The sequence below is a fragment of the Octopus sinensis genome, linkage group LG4 (genome assembly GCF_006345805.1).
Source record: "Octopus sinensis linkage group LG4, ASM634580v1, whole genome shotgun sequence".
In the NCBI taxonomy this organism is placed as follows: Eukaryota; Metazoa; Mollusca; class Cephalopoda; order Octopoda; family Octopodidae; genus Octopus; species Octopus sinensis.
Window position 1 is genome coordinate 32345431 of NC_043000.1, and position 16023 is coordinate 32361453.

The 16023-nt window shown below is 42.4% G+C and overlaps 2 protein-coding genes across 2 annotated transcripts in view; one reads left to right on the forward strand and one right to left on the reverse strand.

The window, feature by feature from the left end:
* Positions 1–1771: 1771 nt before the first annotated feature.
* Positions 1772–14242, reverse strand: LOC115210911. Its single transcript, XM_029779691.2, has 3 exons — positions 14090–14242; positions 8429–8688; positions 1772–1876 (listed from the first exon to the last, which is right to left on the reverse strand). The coding sequence occupies exons 1-3, from the start codon at positions 14094–14096 to the stop codon at positions 1835–1837; spliced, it is 309 nt and encodes a 102-aa protein (XP_029635551.1). The 5' UTR covers positions 14097–14242; the 3' UTR covers positions 1772–1834.
* A 95-nt stretch (positions 14243–14337) lies between these two features.
* LOC115210399 (kelch-like protein 2) overlaps positions 14338–16023 on the forward strand; it is a 34421-nt gene continuing 32735 nt past the window's right edge. The window contains exon 1 of the mRNA XM_029778995.2: positions 14338–14976. The gene's annotated coding sequence lies outside the window, so the exon portion shown is untranslated. The remainder of the gene's footprint in view (positions 14977–16023) is intronic.

Sequence of the window (16023 nt, forward strand, 5' to 3'; positions counted from 1 at the left end):
GGGCCACAAATCAGAAAGTTATCAAAATGTCTAAATTTCTCAAGCTTGATGACTGACATAGAAAAAAGAAGATGGGATTCATTTGTGGTGAGTGAAAGGGCTGCAAACTACAAGGATTTGGTGAAGACATTAGTTGACAACTTTCATCTTTTGGGCTGCAACAAAAGCATAAAGCTTCAACTCTTCAATAGCCATCTCAATGAATTTCCTGCTCGTTTTGGAGACGTGAGCAATGAACATGGTGAGCGTTTACATCAAACAATCAAGATTTTGGAGGAGGATATCAAGGCCAATGGAACACACACTTATGGCAGACTGTGGTTGGCGTATTCAAAGAGACTGTGTAGACATGAAACACTCCAGGCACTCTTGCAAGCAGAAATCCGTTCCATGAATCTGAAGATATGTGTATAATGGTTTGTGTTTTATCCATCCTATTAGAAAATTATCAGTAAAAGGTGGTGCTATCTTACCTTTCATGTTTTGTTGACAGCATAACTTATGGTTTGAAGCTATAAGACTTAGTAAACTATCCTGACCAAATAAATTATTTCATCATCATAAAATAGGGGTAAGCTATAGAATGAAAACTTGATGTTTTAGGGGGAAATGGATGCCATATTTGAAATCAGCATCTCAAAATTAACAAAAAACAACCACAAAACCAAAGTCAGCAAAATGTGTGTTGACCAGTGTTATAGAATTATAGCAAAAGTTAACGTATTTTCCATGCTGGCATGGACTGGGCAGTTTGATGGGGGTTGGCAAACCAGAGAACTACACCAAGCTCCAATTGTCTGTTTTGGCATGGATTCTATGACTGGATGCCCTTTCTTAAGCCAACCAGTGTACTGGGTGCTTTTTACGTGGCACCAGTGGGGTTGCCAAGTAGCTTGCAAGAGAGAGGCAACCAAGGGAAGTGATTGTGAGCCAGGTGAGAGTATAAATAAGGGGACAGAGAGAGTTGCCTACGAATGCCAGTTTCATGAAACAAGGCTTCCAGAAATGATTCTGAATGCTCATAACATTCTTGAAACTGAATCTTCAGAATCAGCATCATCATCGTTTAACGTCCACTTTCCATGCTAGCATGGGTTGGACGGTTCGACTGGGGTCTGGGAAGCCAGGAGGCTGCACCAGGCCCAGTCTGATCTGGTAGAGTTTCTACAGCTGGATGCCCTTCCTAACGCCGACCACTCCGTGAGTGTAGTGGATGCGTTTTATGTGCCACTGGCACGAAGGCCAGTCGAAGCGGCAACGGCCACGTTCCGATGATTCTTTTACGTGCCACCGACACTGGTATCACAGCTGCAGTGTCGGTGGCACGTAAAAGAACCATCCAAACATGGCCCTTTACATTTAGATTTATTTTGTTAAACCTTTTCATTACCATATTTCTGTTGGAATACACTGCCTTAATTTCAATTAATTTTGGAAATAATGAAGAATTTCGTAGAATAACGTTGTAATTCTTGGAACAGGAATCAACACGGAATTTTGAAGGTTTTCATTTGGATCCCTTTAAAACGAGGTTTGTATCATAAAGCCAGGGGTGGTGGTCCTAGATGGATTGGTATCAAAAGGGTTAAATAGAAGTCTTGGACCAGATTCTTTAAAATAACCCAGAAAGATTCAGCTTTGCCAAACAAAAATGTTTCCATTTGGAGGTACAGGGGTGAGGGGGGGAATCTGTTGTTATTTTTAAGGGAAATAAAGGAAAAGTTGAACATTATTTTTGCCCTCTCAGAGGAAATGAAAACTTCAACACATGTTTTCACTTCATTTCAGTTATTTTAATGAAAGCAAAGAAAGGTGTAATAAATTCGGTTAACGATCAATTGTCATCTTGGATCAATTTTTTGGCTTCATCCTCCAACTGCAAAAATATAATAAATATATAATTAAAACATGGATTAAAATATGGAGTCAGTCATTCATTCATTCAGCAGCAGCAGTGGAGGCGCAATGGCCCAGTGGTTAGGGCAGCGGACTCGCGGTCGGAGGATCGCAGTTTCAATTCCTAGACTGGGCGTTGTATGTGTTTATTGAGCGAAAACACCTAAAAGCTCCACGAGGCTCCGGCAGGGGGTGGTGGCGACCCCTGTTGTACTTTTCACCCCAACTTTCTCTCTTTCTTCCTGTTTCTTGTCCCCGACTTCCTACGCAACCGCTGAGCCTGGATGCGCATTTATCCATCCGTCGATGCTCTCAGTGTCGGGTGTTGACCTGTTTTCTCTTCTGCGGGTCTTACGAATACCAAAGGACCATGTTTCGGACTTCTCCCATCTTGCGAGCCCTGGGACGAAGACCGCTTCGCTCAACAGCAACAGCAGCATCAACGACCGACCGTGACCATGGTCGAGGCAATGGAATTTACCATGCTACGCCACCACCACCACCATGGTCATCATCATTCTCATCATCATCCTCATCAGCAGCACCACCTTCATCATCATTATCACCACCACCACTACCGTCAGCATCATCACTACCACCACCACCCATCACTTAACTAACTGAACCTTTTAATAGCACAACACATTGTTTATGTAGTTAACAAGTTCACTTCACAGCCATGAGGTATTGGGTTCAATCCCATGGCTTGGTAATTTTGGTATCTTCTTTTATAACCCTGGAGCAACAAATGCTATGCGAGGAAAATTGGATGACAGAAACTGTACGAGGCTCAATGTATGTGAATGTGCATGTGTGTACAAAGTGCATATATGTTGGTATTCCATGCTGTTACTGCTCGTGTGAAGCAGAGCATGGCTGTTGTGTGTGTGCGTGCATGTGTACCTTGCCTTGATGTCACAAGATGTAAACAAACCTCAGTCATACAACCGAATGTGACTCATTTCCAGCTCTGCATGGAGAATATGTCCTTCCAAGAAGAAATATTATCTTATTTGGAAACAGGTAAGTGTTGCAGCCAAGAAAGGCATTGAACCATACAAAATTTCCCTCGACAAACTCTGTTTAATCCATGCAAACATGGAAAAGTGAATGTTGAAACAAAGGTGGTGGTGGTGGTGGTGGTGACAGTGATGGGAAAGAGTTTAAAACTTACATAAATGACCAAGATACCATTTCAAATTTGGCTTTGGTTTGGGGTGATCTTAAATTTATCAATTACAGTCACAAAAATTCAAAAATAACAAGATTTTCTGGGCAGGGAACAGACACAGGTACAAGATTTTCTGGGCAGGGAACACTGACGGGGTTGGTGGCGTGGGTATAATTATCGCTGAGAAATGGATAGATAGAGTAATTGAGGTAATCAGAGTAAGTGACAGAATACTTAAGATTAGAATAGTGCTTCATAATAGATTAGCAACCATTATATCGGCCTATGCCCCTCAGCCAGGGCTACCCGATGGACAGAAAGACAGTTTCTATGACACCCTACTGCAGACCACCTCATCGACGAACGACAGGGACCTTCTCTTTGTGGCTGGTGATTTCAATGGGCATGTTGGACGACATGCTGGGGGCTTCCATGGCGTACATGGAGGCTACGGTTATGGTTCCCGCAACGAGGAGGGAACCAGGCTGCTGGAGTTCTGCGATGCGAATAGTCTTATGGTCTGCAACACTAACTTCAGGAAACCAACAAGCCACCTGGTCACCTACCGATCGGGCCGGCATACTAGCCAAATCGACTACATCCTTGCCAGAAAAAGGGAAAGATGGCTGCTTAAAAATGCCAAAACCTTCCCAGGTGAAGAATGCACCCCACAACATAGACTGGTAGTTAGTGACTTTAGGATCAGGACTAAGAGGGCGACTAGAAGACGACCAACATGGAGAAGAAGGGTCTGGAAGCTTAAAGCCCCTGCGAATGGACAGAGATTTAGAGATATGTTACTTGAAGCCTTTGACGAAGTGGAAGGGGGTATAGCTACACATGGGGTAGAAGACAACTGGACGTTTCTGAGGGACAACCTGCTGAAAGCCGCTGACCAGATCTGTGGCTGGTGCAAAGTCCCCTTAAGACCCAAAATAACGTGGTGGTGGAACAATATTGTTGACAGGGCTATTAGACAAAAGAAACAGGCTTGGAAGGCCTGGAAGAACGGTGGTAGCAGGAAGGGTATCAGACTGCCAGAAGGGAAGCTAGGAGACAGGTCTATCTAGCCAGAGGGGAAGCAGATAAGAGAAAATTTGCCAATGTCCTGCGCCGTGAGGATGAAAGACTTGAGGTATTTCGTGTTGCAAGACAGTGTGTGAGAGAGAATCGTGATGTGGTAGGAGAGAAATGTGTTCGCATGGAGGATGGTTCACTTGCGCTAAATGAGGATGCAAAGAGAGAAGCTTGGAGACGCCACTATGAAAGGTTACTGAATGAGGAAAATGAATGGGATAAAGAGAGTCTGCCGAATGTTGACCCTACAGAGGGACCAGCTATCCGAGTTGATAGTTCCGTGGTAGCTAAGGCAATTAGAAGCATGAAGACAGGGAAAGCCCCAGGCCCATCAGGAATTACTGCAGAGATGCTCAAAATATCTGGCAGTGTCGGCTATAACCTAGTCACCCGTATAGTCAACCAGGTGATACACGAAGGAGTCATACCCAATGACTGGTGCAGCAGCATAGTAGTCAACTGCTACAAAGGTAAAGGTGATGCCCTAGATACAAATAATTACAGAGGTATCAAGCTGTTGGATCAAGTAATGAAGGTTACGGAGAGGGTCATAGCCCAACTAATTAGAGAGAGAGTTAGTTTAGATGAGATGCAGTTTGGGTTCGTGCCAGGAAAAAGTACCACTGATGCTATATTCCTGGTAAGGCAGCTGCAGGAGAAATACCTAGCCAAAGATAAGCCCCTGTACCTGGCTTTCGTTGACATGGAGAAAGCTTTTGATAGGGTCCCCCGATCCCTTATCTGGTGGTCAATGAGGAAACTAGGGATAGATGAATGGCTGGTGAGGACTGTGCAAGCCATGTACAGAGATGCCGTAAGTAAGGTTAGGGTTGGCAACATGTACACAGAAGAATTCAAAGTAGAGGTTGGGGTCCACCAGGGTTCAGTACTCAGCCCCCTCCTATTTATCATAGTACTCCAGGCAATTACGGAGGAATTCAAGACAGGCTGTCCCTGGGAGCTCCTCTACGCTGACGACCTTGCTCTTATTGCTGAGTCACTATCAGAACTGGAGGAGAAGTTCCAGGTGTGGAAGGAGGGTTTAGAATCAAGGGGCCTTAGAGTCAACCTAGCTAAAACCAAAGTACTAATAAGTAGAAAGGTAGACAATCCACAAATATCTTCAGGAAGATGGCCCTGCTCGATCTGTAGAAAAGGTGTAGGTAGAAACTCTATAAGATGTACCCAGTGTAAGCTATGGACACATAAGAGGTGCAGCAATGTCAAAGGTAGGCTAACTGGGAAGATAGTTTTTGTATGTGGCAGATGCTCGGGAGCATTAACCTCCGAAAATCTGCAGAAAACAACTTCCGTCACTTTCCAGGGGGAAAAACTAGAAGTAGTTGATAGCTTCCGTTATCTAGGTGACCAAGTCAGGTGGGTGCGCTGAAAGTGTAACTGCTAGAATAAGAATAGCCTGGGCAAAGTTTAGGGAGCTCTTACCTCTGCTGGTGACTAAAGGCCTCTCGCTCAGAGTAAAAGGCAGACTGTATGATGCGTGTGTACGAACAGCCATGCTACATGGCAGCGAAACATGGGCTGTGACTGCTGAGGACATGCGTAAGCTCGTGAGGAATGAAGCCAGTATGCTCCGATGGATGTGTAATGTCAGTGTACATACTCGACAGAGCGTTAGTACCTTGAGAGAAATGTTGTACCTAAGAAGCATCAGTGTGGTGTGCAAGAGAGACGATTGCGCTGGTATGGTCATGTGGCGAGAATGGATGAAGATAGGTGTGTGAGAAAGTGCCAATCCCTAGCAGTTGAGGGAACCCGTGGAAGAGGTAGACCCAGGAAAACCTGGGACGAGGTGGTGAAGCACGACCTTCGAACTTTAGGCCTCACTGAGGAAATGACCAGAGACCGAGACTTTGGAAATATTCTGTACGTGAGAAGACCAGGCAGGACAAGTGAGCCCAGCCCACTTATGAATGCCTTTCCTCCCTTGGACACAAAGACCGGTTGAGGCAAGCGAAGTCGATATAGAACCTCATCCGACGACAGACACCATCCCAACCCCCCATGCCTGCGAAGACATGTTGGGGCAAGCGAAATCGAAACCGAATTGAACCAGCCAGGATCCCTGGCCTGGTGGTACGTAAAAAGCACTATCCGACTCGGGGCCGTGGCACGTAAAATACTCCAATGCGACCGTACGACAGGCACCCATGCCAACCCCTTTGCTTGTGAAGACATGTTGGGGCAAGCGAAATCGAAATCGAATTGAACCAGCCAGGATCCCTGGTCTGGTGGTACGTAAAGCACTATCCGACTCGTGGCCGTGGCACGTAAAATACTCCAATGCGACCGTACGACAGGCACCCTTGCCAACCCCCTTTGCTTGTGAAGACATGTTGGGGCAAGCGAAATCGAAATCGAATTGAACCAGCCAGGATCCCTGGTCTGTTGGTACGTAAAAAGCACTATCCGACTCGTGGCCGATGCCAGCACCGCCTCGACTGGCTCCCGTGCCGGTGGCACATAAAATACACCAATCTGACCGTGGCCGTTGCCAGCCCCGCCTGGCACCTGTGCAGGTGGCACGTAAAAAGCACCCACTACACTCACGGAGTGGTTGGCGTTAGGAAGGGCATCCAGCTGTAGAAACATTGCCAAATTAGACTGGAGCCTGGTGCAGCCTTCTGGCTTCCCAGAACCCCGGTCGAACCGTCCAACCCATGCTAGCATGGAGAACGGACGTTAAACGACGATGATGATGATGATGATGAACTCAAATAAAATACTTTTTGCACTTTAAAAAAATTCATTTTTTCAATTAGAAATTTGAAAAAACCTAAAATAATTATCCTCCCTTTTTTTGGCTCCAAAATGGAATTTCTGAATCTAAAGCAAACAGTGACAGTGCTTACCATTCTTTTCACCAAAGCTGCCAATCAGAGTGATACTGAGAGTACAACCTTCTTAAATACTGCTAAGTCCTTTATATTTAAGATCAAAAAAGTGCTCCTGGCTTCTGGTGGGAATATGTATTCCGTGGCCAAAAGAGAACATTCTTAATGGTCAAACATTGTCAGAATCCCACGAAGTCATTGAAGGCGATTCCCAATCATCTCTCTGTGACGGAGTTAACAATTAGACATGTGGTGTGGAAAGAATTCGAGTACAAATCCTATTTTATGAGAAGAGGGCAGTTCATGTCTGATAAGACCCAGGAGGACCGTGTGATCAGGTTGAAGCACTTGTTGACCGAACTCAAGTACCCCGAGGCACCCGACATGTTCTGGTTCTTCTCAGGTGTCCAAGATCATAAAGTGAACAACCCCACTGAAGTCCCTGCTGGATTGCACACTAAGTAACCATCGTTTGTGAATGTCTTGGGGATCATGAGCAACAAGGGCCATGCCATGCCTCCTCACATTTTCCCACAAGGTTTCAGAGCTATGAAAACAATGGGTGTTAAGCCCTCAATTGAGAGAGTTGCTGGAGGAAGGACTTACGCCCAGTGAAACTCTTCTTCCTCTCACACAGCCTGCAAGACTCTAGAGTGGATGGCCAAAAACTTTCTTGATCTCATTACCCCTAACATTTGGCCTCTTAGCTCTCCTGATTTAAACCCCGTGGAGTTCTACATCTGGGACACCGTTGAGAGGGAGACCAACAAGCATGCCCACAATAGCAAGGTCTCTTAATGCTTATCATAAGGTACATTATGGCCAACAAGAATAAAGATCACCTGATCAACACATTTAGTTGTTCCAGAAACTGTATCGAGGCAGTAATCAGGGCTGGTGGCAGTTTATTGAATAGCCTTTTTGCTATGTGCCTAGAAGAAAATATGAGAACCAAATTCTTTAAAAATATATTGGTTCTTCTAAGAAATATTTTTGTTTCCCTTGAATTAAAATTTTCTCCTCAAATAGCTGACACACCCTGCATAGCATCATCATCATCAGTTCCATGTTGGCATGAGTTGGACGTAAAGGAATATGATTAATCCGCCTCGTTAATATTTTAAACAATTGCACAAACAATCATATCTGCTTGTAGTGAAAAACTAACATAAATACTAAGATATTTAGATTCCTTAACAACAATATATTTTGCCTCGAAATGAAATCTTCCATATCTTATTTGCCTGCATTTTATCAACGTCACAGGGATGAAAAGCCAAGCTTAGTACAGCAACATTTCCAATAACGAAAATAGCAAAGCAAGGTAGAAACCATAAACTGCGAGCTATGTTGCAGTTATCTCCCTTGGTTTCAGATTATTTCACAACAAAAGAAAAAAAAAGATTGAAACCATTTGCCCAAAGTGTCTTACCTTTTGAATAATATAATCGCAGCCGCTGGCCTTTAAAATATCATATAATTGGTCTTTTAAATTACCAGATACACGACACTTCCAGTCTACCAGACACTTATCTAAATATTTTCGAAAATTATTTTTCCCACGATACTTTTCCTTATAGTCACCAATAACATGGGCAGGAAGGTTAAGATGAGAAACAACCGTGTCGCAATCACTTGGTGAATCTATTGAGTTTCGCACCACAATAATCCATATGTCGTCTTCAAACAGACCTACAATTAAAATAAGTAAACTACCTTCAGGTTATATTATTGTCACACTGACCATCGCATTATAAATGATTCATAAATAACAATGGCACCACATACAAGGCCTCGTCACTGATTTAACATCTCCTCTCCAAGAGACACATCCCGACCTCTGACATACTGTCTCACCTATCTTTTCTATCACTACCATAATGGTCCCTGCTTCTCAGAGCTGGTTTGTCTTGTACCTCCATCCTTATAAACCCTTCTCATCATCATCGATTCACGTCTGCTTTCCATGCTAGCATGGGTTGGACGATTTTGACTGAGGGCTGGCGAACCAGATGGCTACACCAGGCTCCAATCTTGATTTGGCAGAGTTTCTACAGCTGGATGCCCTTCCTAACGCCAACCACTCCGAGAGTGTAGTGGGTGCTTTTTATGTGCCACCGGCACGGGGGCCAGTCAGGCAGTACTGGCAATGACCTCGCTCGAATCCTTTTACACATGCCACCAGCACAGGTGCCAGTAAGGCGACGTTGGTAACAATCACGCTTGAATGGTGCCCTTTTACATGCCACTGGCACGGAAGCCAGTTGGCTGCTCTGGCAACGATCACGCTCGGATAGTGCTCTTGGCACCCTGGCAACGCTGGTAACAATCACGCTTGAATGGTGCCCTTTAAGTGCCACTGGCACGGAAGCCAGATTAGCCGCTCTGTCAATGATCACACTCGTACGGTGCACTTGCACCCTGCTAGCACGGATGCCAGTCATCGAATTTGATTTTGCTTTTGATTGATTTCACTTGCCTCAACAGGTCTTCGCAAGCAGAATTTTAGTGTCCAAAGAAGGAAAAAGTACACATAAGTGGGCTGGTTACGCCCCTGGCAATGGCCATAAGATTATGTTTTCATTTGGCTTGCCGGGTCTTCTCACGCACAGCATATTTCCAAAGGTCTCGGTCACTTTCATCAATTCTTTTTTCAGCATTCTGGATGCATCCACCCACTCCTTTTCCCTACACTAACCACGGTGTCTCCTCAAACAAAGCATCACACTCTCCTTTTTACATCCACTTATCTCTACAGGTATGGGTTTGATGAGTTGTCATGGTTCGTGTCTGCTCTTATTCAGTGTTTCTATTCTCTCAAATAGGTTGGGGAGCACATCCCATTTGCACATTTTATTCTTGGCATGGTCTCCCTGTTTCAGTATCCTTTCTCTTGCCAACCACTTTACAGAATGTACTGGGTGTGTTTCATCACAGAACCAGCATCAATGAAGTTACCAGGCCCCTAGCAACACTGCAGAGTCCTTTCCTTCCTACACTGCATCTGCTCATTCAGCTGCACCAGGCACTTGTCTTGAGCTTATGTCTCATTTACTTTTTTATCATAGTTAACAAAAAGACATGCAACTAATACACAACAAATTCAAAACCAACGGTAACATTGTCTGATCTACAAACAAACACACGACTTCTTCATGCATGGCCAACTATGCCTCGCATTTCATCAGTGGCCCTCGTTAAGTTGTCCCATAGAGACCTCCAATTATCTTCTATGTTATTATCTCCTTCCCCTTCTCACCAAATGCTTCACTTAGTATGTCTCTAAATCTCTGACTATTCCAAGGGTCTGTAGGAAGTGAGGTTGGCACTGGATGAGTGACTCCACAACCCTGGTTATGAGCATGTGGTATCAGTGTTGGTCTGTCTTTTTCTGTCCACATTGTTCCGGCTTGATGTCAGTTGAAGAAATAGCACAAGCACAGACAGACGTTAGTGAATAAGCTCCGTTTTACCTTTCACCATTGTGAAAACAGGCGCTAGTCAGAGTCTTGGCTGCTAATGTCCTTCGTCGGGGTCACCAATAGTAGGAAGTGAGGTTGGCACTGGATGGGTGCCTCACAATTCCTTACATAGTCATGGAAAGGAAAATAGCAGGAACAACAATCTCCAAACAAATAACAATAATAATTTATTTTGCCTGAATAAAACATTTCATCTCTGGACATTGGTACCCTGGACGCCTTGGTATGCAAGAAGCAGCAAGGTTGGTAGTTAGACACAAAAATACAAAGGCATTTTTACAGACTTGCAACGTCGCTTGCCATCAGAATTCCAGCCCCATGGAGCTGGTCTAAGTTGCGTCCTGTCAGGTCAGAAGCCGGGGCTGAAGAGAGAGAGAATGGTGGTCAAGTCTAGCTGCTGCTGATGACTGTGCATGCGCATAAGGGGCTTCCAGCAGGCCTTCCACATGGCTCTAATCCCTGTGCATGCATGGATGAAAATCCCAAAATGGTGTTTGGAACCAGGTGTCACTAGAGGTCCTTAGGTTTCCAGATTTTTCTTTTCCAGACTGGTTTGCATCTTGGCTTCTTTCTAGCCCAAAGTCTGAAGTCACTAATGACTAGCCTATGTTGAGTAGTGCATTCTTCTCTGGGGAAGGACTTTGCATTTATAAGTAACTACTTCTCTTGTGAGAATGAAGTCAATCTGACCTCTATGGTCACCAGATTTATAAGTGAAAGTTGTGCAGGGTCTTTTACAGCTGTTTCAAGAACAGCCGTACATATGGGGCATGACATGCAAAAGAAGCAGTAGCTATCCATATATCAGCAATCTGTTCCATCATTAAGGGAAAATGAGATAGAACTTTAGTAGAAAATGTTGGTTCACTACTATTGTGCATCCATAACAGTAGTAACAAGGCAATCCTCGTGTTTAAAGATTTAAATGTTATAGTCTAATCTGACACCAGTTGTTTTGCATGGTTATACTTTGTGTGGGCTACATTGTTTGAATGCCTGACACAAGACTCTCCGAGAGACTGTTTTACAGCAAAATGGTGGAAGGCAAGCGCATGCAAAGTGGACGGAAAATGCGCTTCAAGGACAAACCCAAAGCCTCACCAAAGAGCTTTGAGATCAACCACAACACCTGGGAAACTTAAGCACAAGACCACCCATCCTGGCGGCACTGCACCAACAGAGTTGGCACCTCCTACAAACAGAACGGGATTGCAGGGGCAGAAATGGAATGCGAACTGCACGAGTCCAGAGCAGTTTGTGATTTTTGTTATGCACAGGAAATTGGAATAAAGTGCCAACAGGAAATCTTGTGCTAAACTTGGTAAGAATGCTACAAAGATGGGTTGATGTAATGCTTCAAGTGGCATGGTCACTTCAAAAGTGAAAGAACATACCTGAAAGACAATGAGCGATCTGATTGACCTGCTATGAAAATTACCCTTGGAAGTGGGGAGAAAATTCATCAGCTTGTGCAGGAAGATCGTTGGAAGACAACAACATTGCTGATGTTGTTGGTCTGTCATACAGGTTTGTTCAGGCAATCCATACATCAACAAAGAACTGGATCCTTCACAATGACAATGCACCCTGTCACCAAGGTCTCTTCACTCGGGGTTTTCTTAACAAAACCAACATGGCATCACTTAAACACCTGCCCTGTTTGCCAGATTTAGCACCTATTTCTTTACTACCCACAAGGGGCTAAACACAGAGGGGACAAACAAGGACAGACAAACGGATTAAGTCGATTACATCGACCCCAGTGCGTAACTGGTACTTAATTTATTGACCCCGAAAGGATGAAAAGCAAACAACAACTTTCGGCGGTGTATTTTTCGTTTGTCACTTGTTATTTGTGACATTGTTTGTGCGTTTACACTGGTTTTAAGGTTTTAGGGTTAGGTTGTTAGGATTAGTGTTTTAGGGTTAGGGTTGTCATAAATAACAGTGACAAATGAAATATACACCGCTGAAAGTTCTGGTTGACAAACAACAGCAGTAATTTTATTCAGTTGAATACACATTATTGATTGGTTGAAATTACCGAAATATGACTATTTTAACGTGAAATAACTTCGTAAATATAAATTTTTCTCAAAAATGCTAAGAGTAAAAGATGTTTTTTTTGACACATTGTATAAGTGTCCCAAGTTTGAAAGTGTTTAGTTACAAAAAATTATTTTTTAAATCTGTCAGTCAAAAGGTAATGATCCCAAGATTATTGGTATAATTTGCAATAATTCAGTGAAAAGGAATACATTTGGCATTCTTTCGATATAACTCGACAAAATTAAAACATTTCACTTTGGGTATTTCCGTGGAAGCAAATGACAGTTCGATTCTATTTCCTGCTTGGAAATTTGCGGATTTTACATACACACATGAAACAGGTAAGAACAAATATGCAAGGCTTTTTTTCTTCAAGTTTAAAACGAGACATTGCTGACATAATTTCGTTATATCTATACTCCGCAACCCACGGAAATACCCCAAGTGAAATGTTTTGATCTGGTCAAGTTATATCGAAGGAATGCCATATATTTTACAAAAGAAAAACAAGCATCGGAATCTACATCATTTGAAGCATATTTTTTTTTTAAATTTCAATCAAAACTAGCTATTTTTCAGGAAATTATGAGCAAACAAGGCCGCCTCGTGCAAATTATCCGCACTCACTGAAAAACTTTGTAGAATGACCGTGCGAAAAGGAGAATGACTCCTTTAAACACCGCACGGTCGCCTTACAATAAAAGCCAAAATATGGATAAATGAGTATAAGTGCCATTGAGATGAAGGCGACAGAGATAGTGGCGTCATTAAGATGAAGACGGTGGTGGAGGTCCTGAAATGCTGTTGGTGTAGTCTGTCGCTGAAACTGGCTGTGTCACTCTGTAGTCAGTGGTCTAAGACAAAAACGCACGATTCGATGAATCACTGTGTTTTATAACAATCTAGTAGGCTCCAGAAGGGAATTTAGAAGACTTGTGTCACGGGACCTTATCAGAAGGTTGCGATTCGTTGGGTCGCACATTGGTGCGAAATAAAGCGAGACAAACTGCACCAAAACCAACCAATCAGAGTAGTGGACACAACTGGGCCCAAGCGGCGGAAGATTAACTGTTATCTGCTACGTCCGTATTTGTGTTATGTCAGAGAGAGAGAGAGAGGGGGGATTAATTTCACTAAAGGTCCGCTACAACTTTTTCACAACAAATTCCAATTTTATCAAAATCTGAAGCACATCTATAGAAAATTTTATCTAAAAATATCCATTTTCTGAAAGTTGTGAGGAAACAAATTCGACGCACTTGTACAGGTACGCTAAAACAAAACTTTTAACCAGCCACAGATTGAAAAGCTAAAAGTTTAAAGATCGTCGTAAGGAACTGTTAAAGAGACAAATTATCAGTATATAAAAAGAGAAGTATGTTTCTAAGAGTTTGGGAGAAATGACAGGACTGCTGGATGAAAATGACTTACTTGTAAGTGTAAAAGATTCAAATCTAACCCGGAAGCGAAACTTGGCTGTTAAATCGAGGGGCCTACTTTCTATCGTTTCATTACAAAAAATTTTTTTCGTTTTTTTTTTTTTTTTAAAAATAAATACTAACGTGACATTTCTGGGGTTTCTTCACAACTTCGATATCGGAAAAGTTGATGTAGATAAAATGAAAGAAAAAGTTAAACGAGAGGGAGGGACAGAGAGAGTGAGACATAGGTGTAGGAGGGAGAAAGAGTGAGAAAGTGAGGGAGAAAAGCAGAGAGAAAGGAAATAGAGACTAGTGGGGAGGAGGGAGGAGAAGGCAGGAGTGATTGGAGTAAGGAAAGAGAAGGGAGATAACTATGGAAGGTAAAATACTGAATGAAAAATATTAGAATGAAACTGCGAAACAAGGGAAAAGTGTGGTGGATATGGATAAGGAAAACAAAATAACGAGAAAGAAGAAATAGTGAGAAAAAAATTTTTAAATTCCATTTATTAATAAGAATGGCTTTGTTTATTGGAAATTGAAGAGGTAATCACGTGACTATTGGAAGTGGCGAATCTGTCTGTCTGTCTGTTTGGCTCCTGTTGCTTTGTATTGCGACCAAACACATGGCAATTGATGGGGATTGTTCACCAATTTTACTCTGATATTAGTTTAAACGACGGAGAAAACGAAATAAGACAGAAACGCACTTGGAAAACCTTTAATCTCCGCTAATTATTTCTTCACAGACGTGTGTTTGGAGCAACAGGGAATGCTACTGGCTTACAACACCACACATTAATTTATATACTTATATTATATACGTCTCTGTATTATATATGAAAAAAGAAAGACATCCAAGATCTTTATTGCTTTTCTGTGAAAGAAAATTTATGATAGCCAACTATATGACTACATTTTAGACATTCCCAAGAAACCTAAGGAAATCTCTTTACAATGATTTATCAAGCACAGGACCAATCTTTCATTCAAGTTCATTGCTGTGGTCGTCTATTGATGAGGGTCAAGTGAGTTACAGCTTGTTTTTTTTTTCCTAATTGTTATTGAATATTTAAGACAGTTATACAGCAAGGAAACCTATTTATTTCAGATCTACAAAACATTATGGCACTCCATTTGGGGGATGGGGTGCCCTACCAAAAGTCCATTCGCATCTAGAATGTCTTATAGGATTACGAAATCGATCGCACGACTTCTACTTTATTTCATCGACTCTACCACTGGAAAAATAAAAGGACAAGTCTACCTCGGCGATATTTGCACTCAAAACGCAAAAAGACTATAACCAAACACCTCTGGCATTTTGTCCGATTGTCCGATGCTCTACCGATCGGAAGATCGATTTAAAGAGTTGAAATCAGATGTTTTCATACCAGAAGCTCTACTTTTATTATCTCATTATTACTTTCCGAGTCTTTACATTCTGAGTTCAAATGTCACCAAGATCGACTTTTGTCTTTTCGGGGTCATTAAATTACGAGTACTGGAGTCGATGTGATTGATTTACCTCTCCTCCAAAATTACTGGCCTTGTGTATGGAATGATCAGTTGCTCACGGCATTTACAACACACCCTATGCCGATGGGATCAATGCCAGTTCTCCCTCAAACCACATCCCACTATCCTAAATACAGAATACACAATCCATATTCTAAAAGATGTGCTGCTCATACCTGTGTATGCGCGATGTGCACTTCGGGTTAAGCAACAACCACAATTACCTAATTACCATCTACTGGAAAGGAAAAGATTTCATTTATTTATTGTGGGATTTTCTAACTAACCTGACCTGCTGTACTGTATTATCGATTACTTTAAATATCAGCGAAGTACTGAAGTCGATGCAATTAACTGTAGTAGCCCCATCTCTTCCTAAATTAAATTTCTGGTTTTGTACCTATCTTTGAAATTATTATAAACATTTCTGAAGTTGAAAATAGTTTAAGAGCATTTATGAGATTTCTAACGTATTTGATGTGTTGCAATTAAAGAAATAATTATTTCATTTTAATCATTGATAAGACATCTCTCCTCTTAAATATTGCTTTCATTAT